The 12092-nt window shown below is 36.8% G+C and overlaps 1 protein-coding gene across 1 annotated transcript in view; it reads left to right on the forward strand.

Moving 5' to 3' along the window:
• Positions 1-791: 791 nt before the first annotated feature.
• The window catches only part of DPP10 (dipeptidyl peptidase like 10), a 1372039-nt gene continuing 1360738 nt past the window's right edge, over positions 792-12092 (forward strand). Inside the window, exon 1 of the mRNA XM_081095341.1 lies at positions 792-1369. Coding sequence (XP_080951467.1) covers positions 1307-1369 — 63 coding nt within the window. The 5' untranslated portion in view covers positions 792-1306. The remainder of the gene's footprint in view (positions 1370-12092) is intronic.

Genomic DNA, 12092 nt, shown 5'->3' on the forward strand with positions numbered 1-12092 from the left:
CTACTGATCTCATCTCTTATTTCCAACTAGGGTAAGTTTATCTTAGTCAGTGCTGATGTGACAATGGGACTAGTGACTCTGCAGAAACTTTATTCATAAGTATTTATGTTACTGACTGACATTTGGGACAAGAGTTAACTATTTGAGAAGTTGAACTGGCATGAACTAACTACTAGTTTGTGCCAGGAAATGTAAAGGAAAGAAAGAAAGAAAGAAAGAAAGAAAGAAAGAAAGAAAGAAAGAAAGAAAGAAAGAAAGAAAGAAAAAGAAAGAAAGAAAGAAAGAAAGAAAGAAAGAAAGAAAGAAAGAAAGAAAGGAAGAAAGAAAGAAAGAAAGAAAGAAAGAAAGAAAGAAAGAAAGAAAGAAAGAAAGAAAAAGGAAGGAAGGAAGGAAGGAAGGAAGGAAGGAAGGAAGGAAGGAAGGAAGGAAGGAAGAGAGAGAGAAAGAAAGGAAGGAAGGAAGGAAGAAAGAAGAAAGCCTGAAGAAAAAAGATGGCTAAATATAAAAAGAAAAGGAAATAAGAAACAATTTTCTTGCTTTGATGTACCATCCAATAACAATTATGTTTGACAACTTGTTTATATATCATAAATTTTCTCCCAGTTTATAGAAAAGTCAGTCTCTTGGCTGGCTTTGACTGCTGAATTTCTTAAATATGCATAGAGAATGTCAATCCTTTACCCTACAGATATAAAAACCTGCAACAGGTCCTTTTCCAGCATTTGCTGGTGTTTTGACTGCAAGAATTACCCAAAAAGGAATAAAATTTAGCATCAGAATGAGAATGAATTACAGTGAAAAATTCCAGGAGACAGGAAGATTTCTTTTGCACTGAAGAAAAATTATAAACTGGTTAGAATCAGGGGAGTTGAGAGAGTGTCCCTTTAAACTGTGCTGCTGGAATTGATCTCTGTATGTTTTCTGGTATACGCTCCTTTGAAAGGAGAGTGAGAGCCAAGATCATTGGCTGCACTGTGAAGCTGTCACATCTCAGTACTGAAAAGGTGCAGTACAAGTGGTTTGAAACAGTCTTTAGCTTTCTATTTCCTATCACCCAGGGCTTTGAGAATGAACCAAGCGAATGCTTTATTTAGGACTAAGTGAGTTACAGAGCCCTCCAATCTGACAGCGTTTCAACCTCGGAGTGAGGGAGTGAGGAAGCAGCAGGAGCAGCAGCCGCAGAAGCACAGCAGCCACAACAGCAAAGGCAGCAGCCCCTACTGAAGTCCAACAGAGGAGACTTGATCCCCAGTTCATCCTGGAACTCCCTCCGCCTGGCATCGTGCACTGTCCAGGGTCCTGAAACATGAACCAAACTGCCAGCGTGTCCCATAACATCAAGTGCCAGTCCTCCTCGAAAACAATCAAGGTAGGACCCAGGCTTTCTCTCTTCCCTCTGCTTTTGCACATGTGTCTTCATTCACCTTAACACGCGGACATCTGTATAGGAGGGCACAGGCAGCGGAGATGCCCACTGGTTTGAGTTTGACTTAAAGGTTAGATGGGAGTAAAGCGTTTGGTTCTGTTTGCATGTGTGTGTCGACCAGGGGGAGTTGCTTCCTCTCCACAATTCTTTTCCTTTAACGACTTGTGCTTGTTTTGACTGAGAATCTGTTAGTGGTGTATTTGAGGAAGAAAGTTTAGTGAACTTCTAGAAGAGTTTCTGGTCTTCTTGACAAAACTGGTGAAGGATTTGCTAACTGGTGGAAACAGATAATATTACATTGGATATGACATAGTATTTCATTGTTATCTGGATTGGGGACTTCTTATTATTCTGAAAGCAACGTGTATCCTTCATTGTGAGTGTTTAATTGGTGGTTACACTAAAGTGACTATAGTGAGGAAGTATAAAAGATGTATATGGGGGTATAAAACAGATGTTCTTATGTATGCCACCATATAACTCAAAACCAGTGAGGTGATTGAAGACACTCTTTATTTCAGGTGCTTGTTTCAAATGTGAGGCTTTCTTTAATTATTAAAGGAAAAGGACCAAGCTCAGAATTCTACTGTTCTGTTTTAGTTTTAAGTAATGTTTATATCATTCTCTTTGTTTTCATTTGGGAGATTCTTACTTTCAAGGAGTCATAAATAATCAGCTTTCCAATGAAGGATTTACTCTGTTTTGTCATTTATCTGTAGCAAATTATTAGTAAATTATTATCTGTGTGTATACTTTGCATTTGTGGGAGGGGGGGTGATGAGGTCCTCTGAGGTCTTTTATGGAAAATACCTCATAATCTGATTGATCAACTTTAGTTACTACAATCTTTAATTCAATTACAATTGCATACATTTTAATGAGATTCAAAATTTGAGAAGATTCAAAATTTGAGAAGACTTACTTTTTATAATTACATTACCTTTTGGTTTTGGGGAATAATTCATAGACTATCATTACAAAAGTTATAATTTTCAGCAATAAGTTTCTTTCTAATGAACTTTTTGTCAGTCTTTCAGTGACAAATAGACCATAAATTGAATATTTCCCTCCATGTATCTGTAATTATTTTTGAAAGCAATGAGGTCTCCAAGATGTGTTACATGATGCATAATTACACCCAGTCATAAATAAACACACAGAGTTAACTGAAGTCATGAAGAATCCAAATTCAGATAATTTACACCATTTATAATGACAAAAGCAGAAACATATTAGCATTGGATTTTCTGCAGTGTCCAAGTTAGGAAATAAAATACCAAGCTTTAGGATTTTAATGTTTATGAATATCAGAGTCCCATGTATATCAGTTACATAAGCATACCATCACTAAACAATGACAAAACGATGCACATATGACACTCTACATTGTGATCTATAAACTCCACTGGGAAATGTGTGCTGTAGGCTAAAGTGGGATTGAATTCTGAACTAGCTATCTACCTGTGAGTCTGTTTAGAAAACCATAAAATGACCAGTGGCTTCCTGTTTAAGTGCTTGATGTCATAGAAATTGTTTTATTTGCCCTTTTATTATTGGGTAAGGACAAATGAATGCTACTTTCTGGGACTTAAAATCACTTCCCTTTTTGCTACTCTGGCATTGACCACACTCGGACAAACTGTGGAGGCAGAAAAAATGTTTTTAGTGTAAGGGTTTTGCATCATCTTGCTGATCTTGCAGATGCTCTATGTGTTTTTTTATATTCTAACTGCAGCCATTGACTTGAAATGAAAGGCATCATAAAAATTGGACAACCCACCACTTAGCAATGTGTTATATTAATGGCTTAATGAAGTAATCTTGAATCAAGGCTCTGGGTGATTTGGTTAATTGTACAAGTAAGTCCTTTTGTGTCCCCTCGCCCTCCCACGCACACCCCCTGCCTTGATATTGCTCTGGGGAACCAAAGATGCTTGCGATGTTCATAAAGTATATACAGTTGCAAACATAGAACTATTAAGGGAGTAATTACTTGAATATTTTCCAATTTGCAACAGTAAAAAGGGATAAGTGGAAAAGCTTTCTTCAAATTATGTGTCCAATTATGAAACATTTATGGCTTTTGGAATTTATACTAAAAATGACTATCTATATTTAAGTAATGCATAAGCCTATGGAAAAATGCAGTAACAACTTAAAGGAAAACTCTAAAATGAGAAGTTTGTTGGACATATATTAGATGTTAGGGCTCAAAAGGCTCTGAACTTTTGGATTCTATCTTCTTTTGTTTCAAGTGTGATTTTTCAGAGTTATTTTTCTTCACTCTTAAAGTTACTACCTGAAAATGTTAAATAAAGTTTCTCTATGGCATCTGGTTGGCCTTCAGATAATGATGTGACCCAATTTGAGCTCTGAAAACATTCAACTACCTAATAACCATAAATTGCTCCATTTTAGAAATTCTAAAACCTCTGGGGACTTTTGCTCCATGGTTCAGTGTAATAAACATTTAGAGAATTGTTCTCCATTTCCATGTAGTAAACATTGACTGCTCCTTCTCTTGACAGTTTACTGCTAAAAAGAATGTATTGGGAAGGAACAAAAATGAATTACATTGCTAAAAAAAAAGCTTTAAAGCCCAAAATGTGTAGGAGAAGAAAAAAAAAAAACAGAGGTGTGTGAGTGTTTATTTCCCTACTTGAAGTTTTAAATGCAATGATATCTGAAGTGGGTCGAATTCAGCAATTATTGTCCCTTAAGGCTGTTTGTGCTCATGCTTGTGGTGGAGTTGGAGAAGGAAGGATCAGGTGGGACCATTATTCAGGTTGCATGACATTTGTTTGTGTCATTCTGCCCATTCTCCCGCTTAACCAGTCCCTGGCACACTTTTCCCTGTTGGACTTGAGCAGGTATGTTTCTGTAGTCAAAGCTGATAAGAGACAACAGAGCAGAGGAAGTCAAACAAAGGGTCCGGGCATGTTCTCAGATCACTTTGGGCAAGATGTTGAATGCCATGCACTCATAAAAGCCATTCCCATTTCAGAGCTTGAAAAGAAATAATGTTTTTTCCTGGAATCGCTGTAAATCGTACTGTCAAGATAGCAGCACTCTAAAAACATCTTTCATCTCAGGTCTCTACTGGAAAGTTTTAAGGATTGTTTGGGAATGCTAAGTGCAGATCTAATCTTGGCTTACTATAAACTTGATTTCTGAAGAATTTCCCCCACCTTAGGGAACAAACTTGTTTTTTCAACTCTATTTTGTCTTCTTTTAGCTACACTGAAATACAATTAAGTTTTCTAGTCAAATCTCAGGACTTGGTTTCTTTTTCCCCAGTGGAATTGCAAATTTAGAATTATGCCCAAAACAATGAGATTTTTGTTTCTTTCATATTCTAATATAAGTCTAGCATTCGTGTATGTCTAAAGGTAGTAGAGGAAATCATCCATCTTTTCCTTTTTTAAGTTAGAGATTGTGTGTGAATTACCAGGGTTGGTGATTCCTATATCATGGATCATATACATTTTATTTTATCATAGAAATACCAAAATATAGTCCTCAATATTTTTTTTTACTTTCTCCATCCAGTGATTCTTTCATATCAATCTCTTCTTCCCTTTCCCCTTTTCAACATCTGCCTGGTTTATTCTATCCATAACTTCACACCTAAGTTCCTAATTTTATGTAGAAAAGGGTCCCAGGTTCTAAAGTTCTAATTGGCCCCCCACATACTCCTGTTGGAGGAACTGCAGGTTTCTACAAAACATGTCTGAAGGAGTGCTTAGAACTTTCATTGCCTTCAGGATAAAACACTGATGAGTAGGCAAACACTTCTTATAATTTAGACTGCAATTAATATTGTACTATGAGGTGTTATTATGCTAATAAAAATATTTCCCCCTTACTACTTCTAACCCACAGCACAATAGATAAAATAAAGGAGTGAAAAAGAACAAGATTCTTATCACAAGAACGCTTGTGGGAATGGTAGGTGGAAAATCATTTGAGTGTTTACAAATTGCTATTTGGCAGTGCAACATTGTGATGAGTTTTAATGGCGGGAATGGCTTGGAACTGCAACAACTGGACTCTTACTGATTGTGAATTGTTCACCCCTGGGCTCAATGATGGCTACCACATCTGTAATTCTTATGGTACTTGAGCTGATGCTGCATTTAGTCTTAAAGAGCATGTCATCGTCAAACACCCAAATTACATCCACAAAGCACATGTAACAAAATGTACCGCCTTTTTATGGCATCACAATACATAAATGTAAGATTCCTCCCAGTTTCACTATCACATGAAAATCTAAGAGCAAAGATTATATTATGCTTCTCTATTGTGCCTTGCATTAGAGTTTTCTTGGTCCTAACCTTATGGGTTTTACTCATAAGGGGGAAAAATTTATTAAATTATAATCTCAACACAGACTCAGACACACTAAAGAAAGCGTTGCTTTCAGTATTCTGAGAACCCTACAGTTCCAGCTGGAAAAGTACCAATTTCTCCTCAGCATTAGAAGAGTGGGCCATCCTTTCAAGTGGTGATATTTGAAGAAGGCAAAAGAGAAGACTTAACAAAAATGTAGAATAAAGGATATTGTGTTTGTGATAATTATTTTCTCTTAGAAATGGTCTATATCTTCTCAATAATTCTGACAATGCTCCCTTCATATGCTGAAGGCAAAAATCACAGCCTATGATGCAAAGGAATAGGACCACAAGTTAGAAGTTCAGCTGATCACCAATTTATAGTCATGTACAATTTGCATTTGTTGCCAACCTTTTAATGTTTAAGATTATAGGATAATTTTATTTCAAATAGCTATAAATTCAGTTTCTTAAAGGATGTACTAGAGATTTTTTTTTTTTTAGTAAAGCGGCGCAATGTTATAAAATTGACCAGTTTTGTATTTTATTAGCTTTTTTCTTAGTAAAATAGAAAGTTTCTTTTTTTATTTGGTATTTATATTTCTTGAATGGAAACTTTTACTGTGAACAATTGTTGTCATATGATGTGTTTTGTGGCAAATTTAAAAGGTTTCAGAAAATATTTAATATTACTTTACTTGCTTCTTGGAAAAATAAGGAGTTGATTTTCTAGAAACTCATGTTCTGGTGAGGTAGTAAGATCATTCTTGGTAAATTTGTGATGACAAATTACTAATTGTCACTGAAAATACATGGCTCTACAAATGAAGTGTGGGGTAAATAAGCTAAGGTAGTGTTTCTCAAAGTGTGGGTCCCTGGGCCAGTATTAGCATCCCTTGTGAGCTTGTTAGAAATGCACATTCTTGGGCCCTACCCAAACTTAATCAGTTAGGGTATGATGGTTAGAAAATAATTTTTCTCTTTAGCAAATTGGTATCTTGTAGTGTAATATTATGATAAGTTTTAATGGTGAAAACGACTTGGATTGGCATCTTACTGATTGTTAACTCCACACTCCTGGCCTAAATCATGGGTACCACATTTTTATTTATTATGGTATTGTGGGTACGGCCCCAACAATCTATGTTTTAACAAGTCCTCAGGGTGACTCATGCATGTTAAAGTTTCTGAATCACTGACCTAAAGGACTGCAAAATCAGGCACACTTGTGCTCTGGTTCACCTGAAAGAATTGTGTTTGAGTATCATGGATGGAGTTGAAACAACTTCAGAATAATGCTTAAAGTTATTAAATAACATGAATTCTATGAGAGCTGAGATTTTATCAATTCCATATCTTTTATCTCTGACAGGGCTTACTTGACACAAAACCCTTCACACAGTAGACATCAAATATATATTTGTTGAGTATTAAATGACTGTTAAGGTCTGTCAGCTCCAAGATGAACTATGAATTTTTAAGACCTTATTTAATATGTAACCAGATTGGAAGCCCTGCTCTATCGTTTAAGTTCACAGCAAATTTCTCAGCAATGTACATTGACTTTTTGCTTGGCTTTCAATGATTTTAGCCTCTGACTTTGGTCTGAGGCCACCTGGGAATCAGCACCTTTGGTAACTAGGGAGATTCATGGTCACACTAAGCAGAATGTGTATTGGAAAAGTGTCTCCCTTCTTGCCAGCTTTACTTGAAACTTAGAAAAAAACGAGAGGCAAGAATATCACCGTAGCCTTTCTTTCTGTCCTTATAAATACTTTTAGTCCCTTAACATTTTCCAGGTTGATAGGATAGAATTGGTGGCAGTATACCAGAACTTGAACAAAATTTATCATTATTTTCAAACCTGCCCTCCCATGGATAGACCTTTCTTGATGCTACATTAGCAGAACTAGATTTACTGGTTAATAACCTGTGAAGCAAAGGAAGTTTATCTTCTGAACAGATTTATCCCTTGGAAATTCTTCATAGAACTCATGTTTTTGTTTTTTAGGGTTGCCATTGAGAAAAATGATCAAATGTACACAGCTTACCCTACTACCCGCAAGTGGATTAGGGCAGATTAGATGAGCTTTCTTTTGGAGGGTCATCCTTAGCTTAAATTCTCACTCTCCCTGTACTACAATGAATTATGTGGCTTTGGGGAAGGCAACCCTGTTAAGGCTTTATTTCCCCCCCCACTACCAGAAGGGTGATAAACTAAATTATCTCCCAAAACAAAAATGCTATGTAAGTGCTTTGTATTATAATTTGTTCTAGCAGCAATTTTTAAGGGGTATGACATTTTCATAGAGTTGTATAGTGAGAATCAATTTTTGTGACATAAAAGCTGAGAATTTTATTTGCAATTATTATTAACTATAATGATGATAAAAACATGTTTTGGAGTCACCAGGGAGCTGGAAAGTATCTTCTAATATTGTAGTAACATCTGCAGATTTCTTGATGGACCTGTACCAGAAAGGTAGGGGAAGAAGACTGAGTTTAAATGCTGTCTAAAGGACTGATTAATTTTTAAAAAATGAAGTTACTCATCCCAGGACTGTGCTACAAAACGGGAGGTACTTTAAGTAGCTGCATAGATTGTACATGTAATTGAATTGAGTAGCAGTTTTATCATGATTGGATATAGCCTTTCTATACTCTGGGCCAGTGGTCGGCAAACCCCGGCTCATGAGCCACATGCGGCTCTTTGGCCCCTTGAGTGTGGCTCTTCCACAAAATACCAAGTGCAGGCACGCACGTACAGTGCGATTGAAACTTCATGGCCCATGAAGTCGGTATTTTGTGGAAGAGCCACACTTAAGGAGCTAAAGAGCCGCATGTGGCTCACGAGCCGCAGTTTGCAGACCACTGCTCTGGGCTCACTGTTTCTTTTGCCTCATCTACCCTTCCATGCAATGGTCCTTTTAACAAACCCATATCATACTTGAAATTTCATACAGAGTTTTCTAATTGAAAGTTCTCAGTCTCCGCTAGGCAGAGCGCTATAGTCTCAAAGATATTCTCACATAATCTTTTTTGTAACTGCTTAATAACAATCTTTTGAGTTATGATTATTTGTTTCCATGTAAGTCTCTCCACTAGCTAGCAAAGGACTGTTAAACATCTATCTTTTAATTTTGGTAATTCCAGGGCCTAGCCCTGCATCAGGTACATAGCAGGTTTTCAATTAAGATTCTTTGAATGTAAGATTCTTTGAATGTAAGAACAAAGAAGCCTACAAGTTAAGTTGTCTTACCAAGAGATGCAGTCTTACTTTTGAGTTTAGATCAAGTCTTCCTTGACCTAAGCAGAACTACACATTTTATTTTAAAATACCTACACAACACTTGGAGAGCTGCCAAAGGGACCTAGGGGCTTGGAACAACAGATATGCGAATCCCCATGAAGATGAGTGGCTCCTGCAAGTCCAAGTAGGTTTTGCCTTATGAGTGTCTTTCTACAATAGAGTTGAGGGAAGTCGGTGTCCAAATTAATTTTGTCCCTCTGTTTCGGAGCCTGGGTCAGCACAGAAGACACAAGTTGCTGCTGATTTTAATGGATGAGGCATTGTAGGGGGACTATGGGCTCTAGCACTTTAGTGAGGCTCTTTCTCTTCAGAAACCTTAATTTCCAAGATGAATCACTGCTGCTGGATTGAAAAACACTACTTCTCACAACTCTGGTTTCCAGAATTTTACCCTAAGAAAAACGTGCTCCACTTTGGTTATAATGGAAGTACTAGTAAATAGCATCAAAGTACTTACTGAATTTAATAGATAGGCCTGTTACTTAAATAGTATTTTCAAAAGAATGAAAGAATTAGAGCAAAGAGAATATGCAAGGCAGGTTTTCTTGATCAGGGGACAGCTATTGCAAAATTTTTATTTTTGTATATCCTTCAAGGAAATAAAATCAAGTGAAAGGACAGACTCAAGAAATAATAACTTTGGTTGATATGTGAGCATAGCATTGCATGATGGAGACAGACCTGAGCTTGCTCTTACATTGTTTCAGTCCATCAAGATTTAATGAAAAAAGATTTAAATATGAATAGAGTGATACTGCTTGTTTCTTTAATTGTTTTTTTTGTTAATCCTCACCTGAGGATATTTTTCAATTGATATTTAGAAAAAGTGGGAGGAAGGGGGAGAGACGAAGCATGGATGTGAGAGAGACAGACACATTGATTGGTTGCCTCCCACATGGGCGGGGGATCTAGCCTGCAACCGAGGTACATGCCCTTGACTGTAATCAAACCCAGAACCCTTCAGTTTGTGGGCTGACACTCTATCCACTGAGCCAAACTGGCTAGGGCAGATACTGCTTGTTTTTAAGGAACACAGCCTAGGATAGAAATTCGTACATTTCCAACAAAGTGATAAGTGCTAGGTGAGGCAAAGACAAGGTGTGTTTTTTTTTTTGAAGCATTTGGAAATCCAAGTCAGAATCCTAATAGAAGTTAGATTGATAAAAAGAGGGGAAGAAAATATTATAGAAACAGAAAAATCATATGCAAAACTTGGAGGAACAAGGCAATGAAACTATTATGAAAACATTATTAGTTGACACAGATTATATTACAGAATGTAAGTGATTAGGAGGGGAGAGAAATAAGGATGCAAATACATATGGGGGGGCTGGACTTTGTGTTATCTTTCAGGATTTGACTATACTCTGAGGACAAAGCTTAAAGGGCAAATAGTGCAAAGACAAGATCATGAGATCTAAATTGGGGACACGGTTCTGTGACCTTTTAATCAATCCTGAGGTTCACAGCTTTAGGTAGAAAGCAAAGATGGTAACACCTTCCTGGTCCATCTTTCAGGGTAATCTAAGTATTAAGGTATTATTAACAGACAGCTATTACTGAAGGCACATCTTAAGAACAAAGGCTGTATTCATTAGCTTCATTTAATACCACCCACTGTCATGAACACTCATAAAAGTTGGTCTTTAAAGGCTTTATTTTTATTTTTTTTAAACATAGAAATACCCTTATTTTATTTTTGTCATGAGTTTTTTTCTCTCCTTTTTTATTTTTTGCTCACCCACCCCAGTACTCCCCCACCCCCAAAGCTGTCAGCCTATTCTCTACAAGTTTTCTCTATTTTGCTTGTTAGTTCATTTTATTTATTAGATTCTATATATGAGTGAAATTATATGATACTTGTATTGCTCTGGATTCTTTTTTGACTATTGATAATCATTGTGCTGTACAAAAATTTTCCTCTTTAATATTTGAAGACCATATACAGGTAACTGGTTGTCTTTTCAACATCACCCAATGATGCATGAATGAACTCTGTTAATGGCATTTGATTTAAGCATAAAAGATGCCTGGAAATTTCAGGGATACAGGTAGAATGTCCTTTCCTTCGTAGTCTTCTAATTACATAAACCAGTTGAACTGGCTGCTCTGGTTCCACAGTTTGTCTGCAAACATGACAACTGACAATGTTCAGGGGACAAAGAAAATTTTTTTCCTTTGGCCTAGAATTAAGTCCAAAGCCAATTCCATAACTATGGTGTTTGAAGATGCACATGGTTAAATGGAAGAAATAGAGGAGGGGTTACCCAAGTAAACATGAGGCAACAATCAGGGAGGTTGGATGGTTTAGAAGGAGAAAACCAAAAATATAAACCACAGAGATCAACAAGTAAGCTTTTAGAATCTGATGGGCTATAATATACACCACGCTGTGAAAGACATGCAATACCATGGCTCAAGCACTGTTCCAACTAAAGTATAATACTAAACTAAAATATAACATTGTCTGTCAGTGCCACATAGCAGAGCCCTCTTCCATCACTGGAGCAAAAAGGTGGAAAGCCCCAATATTATCTCATTCAGACACCTTTGTCCCCTTTGCTATTAAATGACCCAGTGTGCAATCAATTTTGCTTTGTGTTTTCATTTTTTAAACAATAGGTTCTTTTCCCCTTAGGAAGATAAGGGGAAGTAATGGTGATATCCTTCATCAAATAATTAGGGTTGCTAAAGGCCTATCTCTGGTACCTCTAGGGACTTGGAGCCCTTAACATCCCCAGAGCATTCAGACACCCAAATGACTCCAAGATTAAGAGGTAATATAAAGATTATGGTTAAATGTACAATTGAAACTGGTAACCGGAGAGAGCATGCCTCTTGTAAAGGCATACCAGATCAAAGTCCTTGGAGGGGTGTTTACAATAGGAATGTGGCATATATGGGGTCACACCAAAAGTAATCTTAGTGGGGGCTCAGGACCTCTGGTTTGTAACTTCTGTCTGTGTGATATTGATAAATACCATGATTTAATTACCAAATGCTACACAACAACTGACTTGTG

The sequence above is a fragment of the Myotis nattereri genome (genome assembly GCF_964212035.1).
Source record: "Myotis nattereri genome assembly, chromosome: 7".
NCBI classification, from domain to species: Eukaryota; Metazoa; Chordata; class Mammalia; order Chiroptera; family Vespertilionidae; genus Myotis; species Myotis nattereri.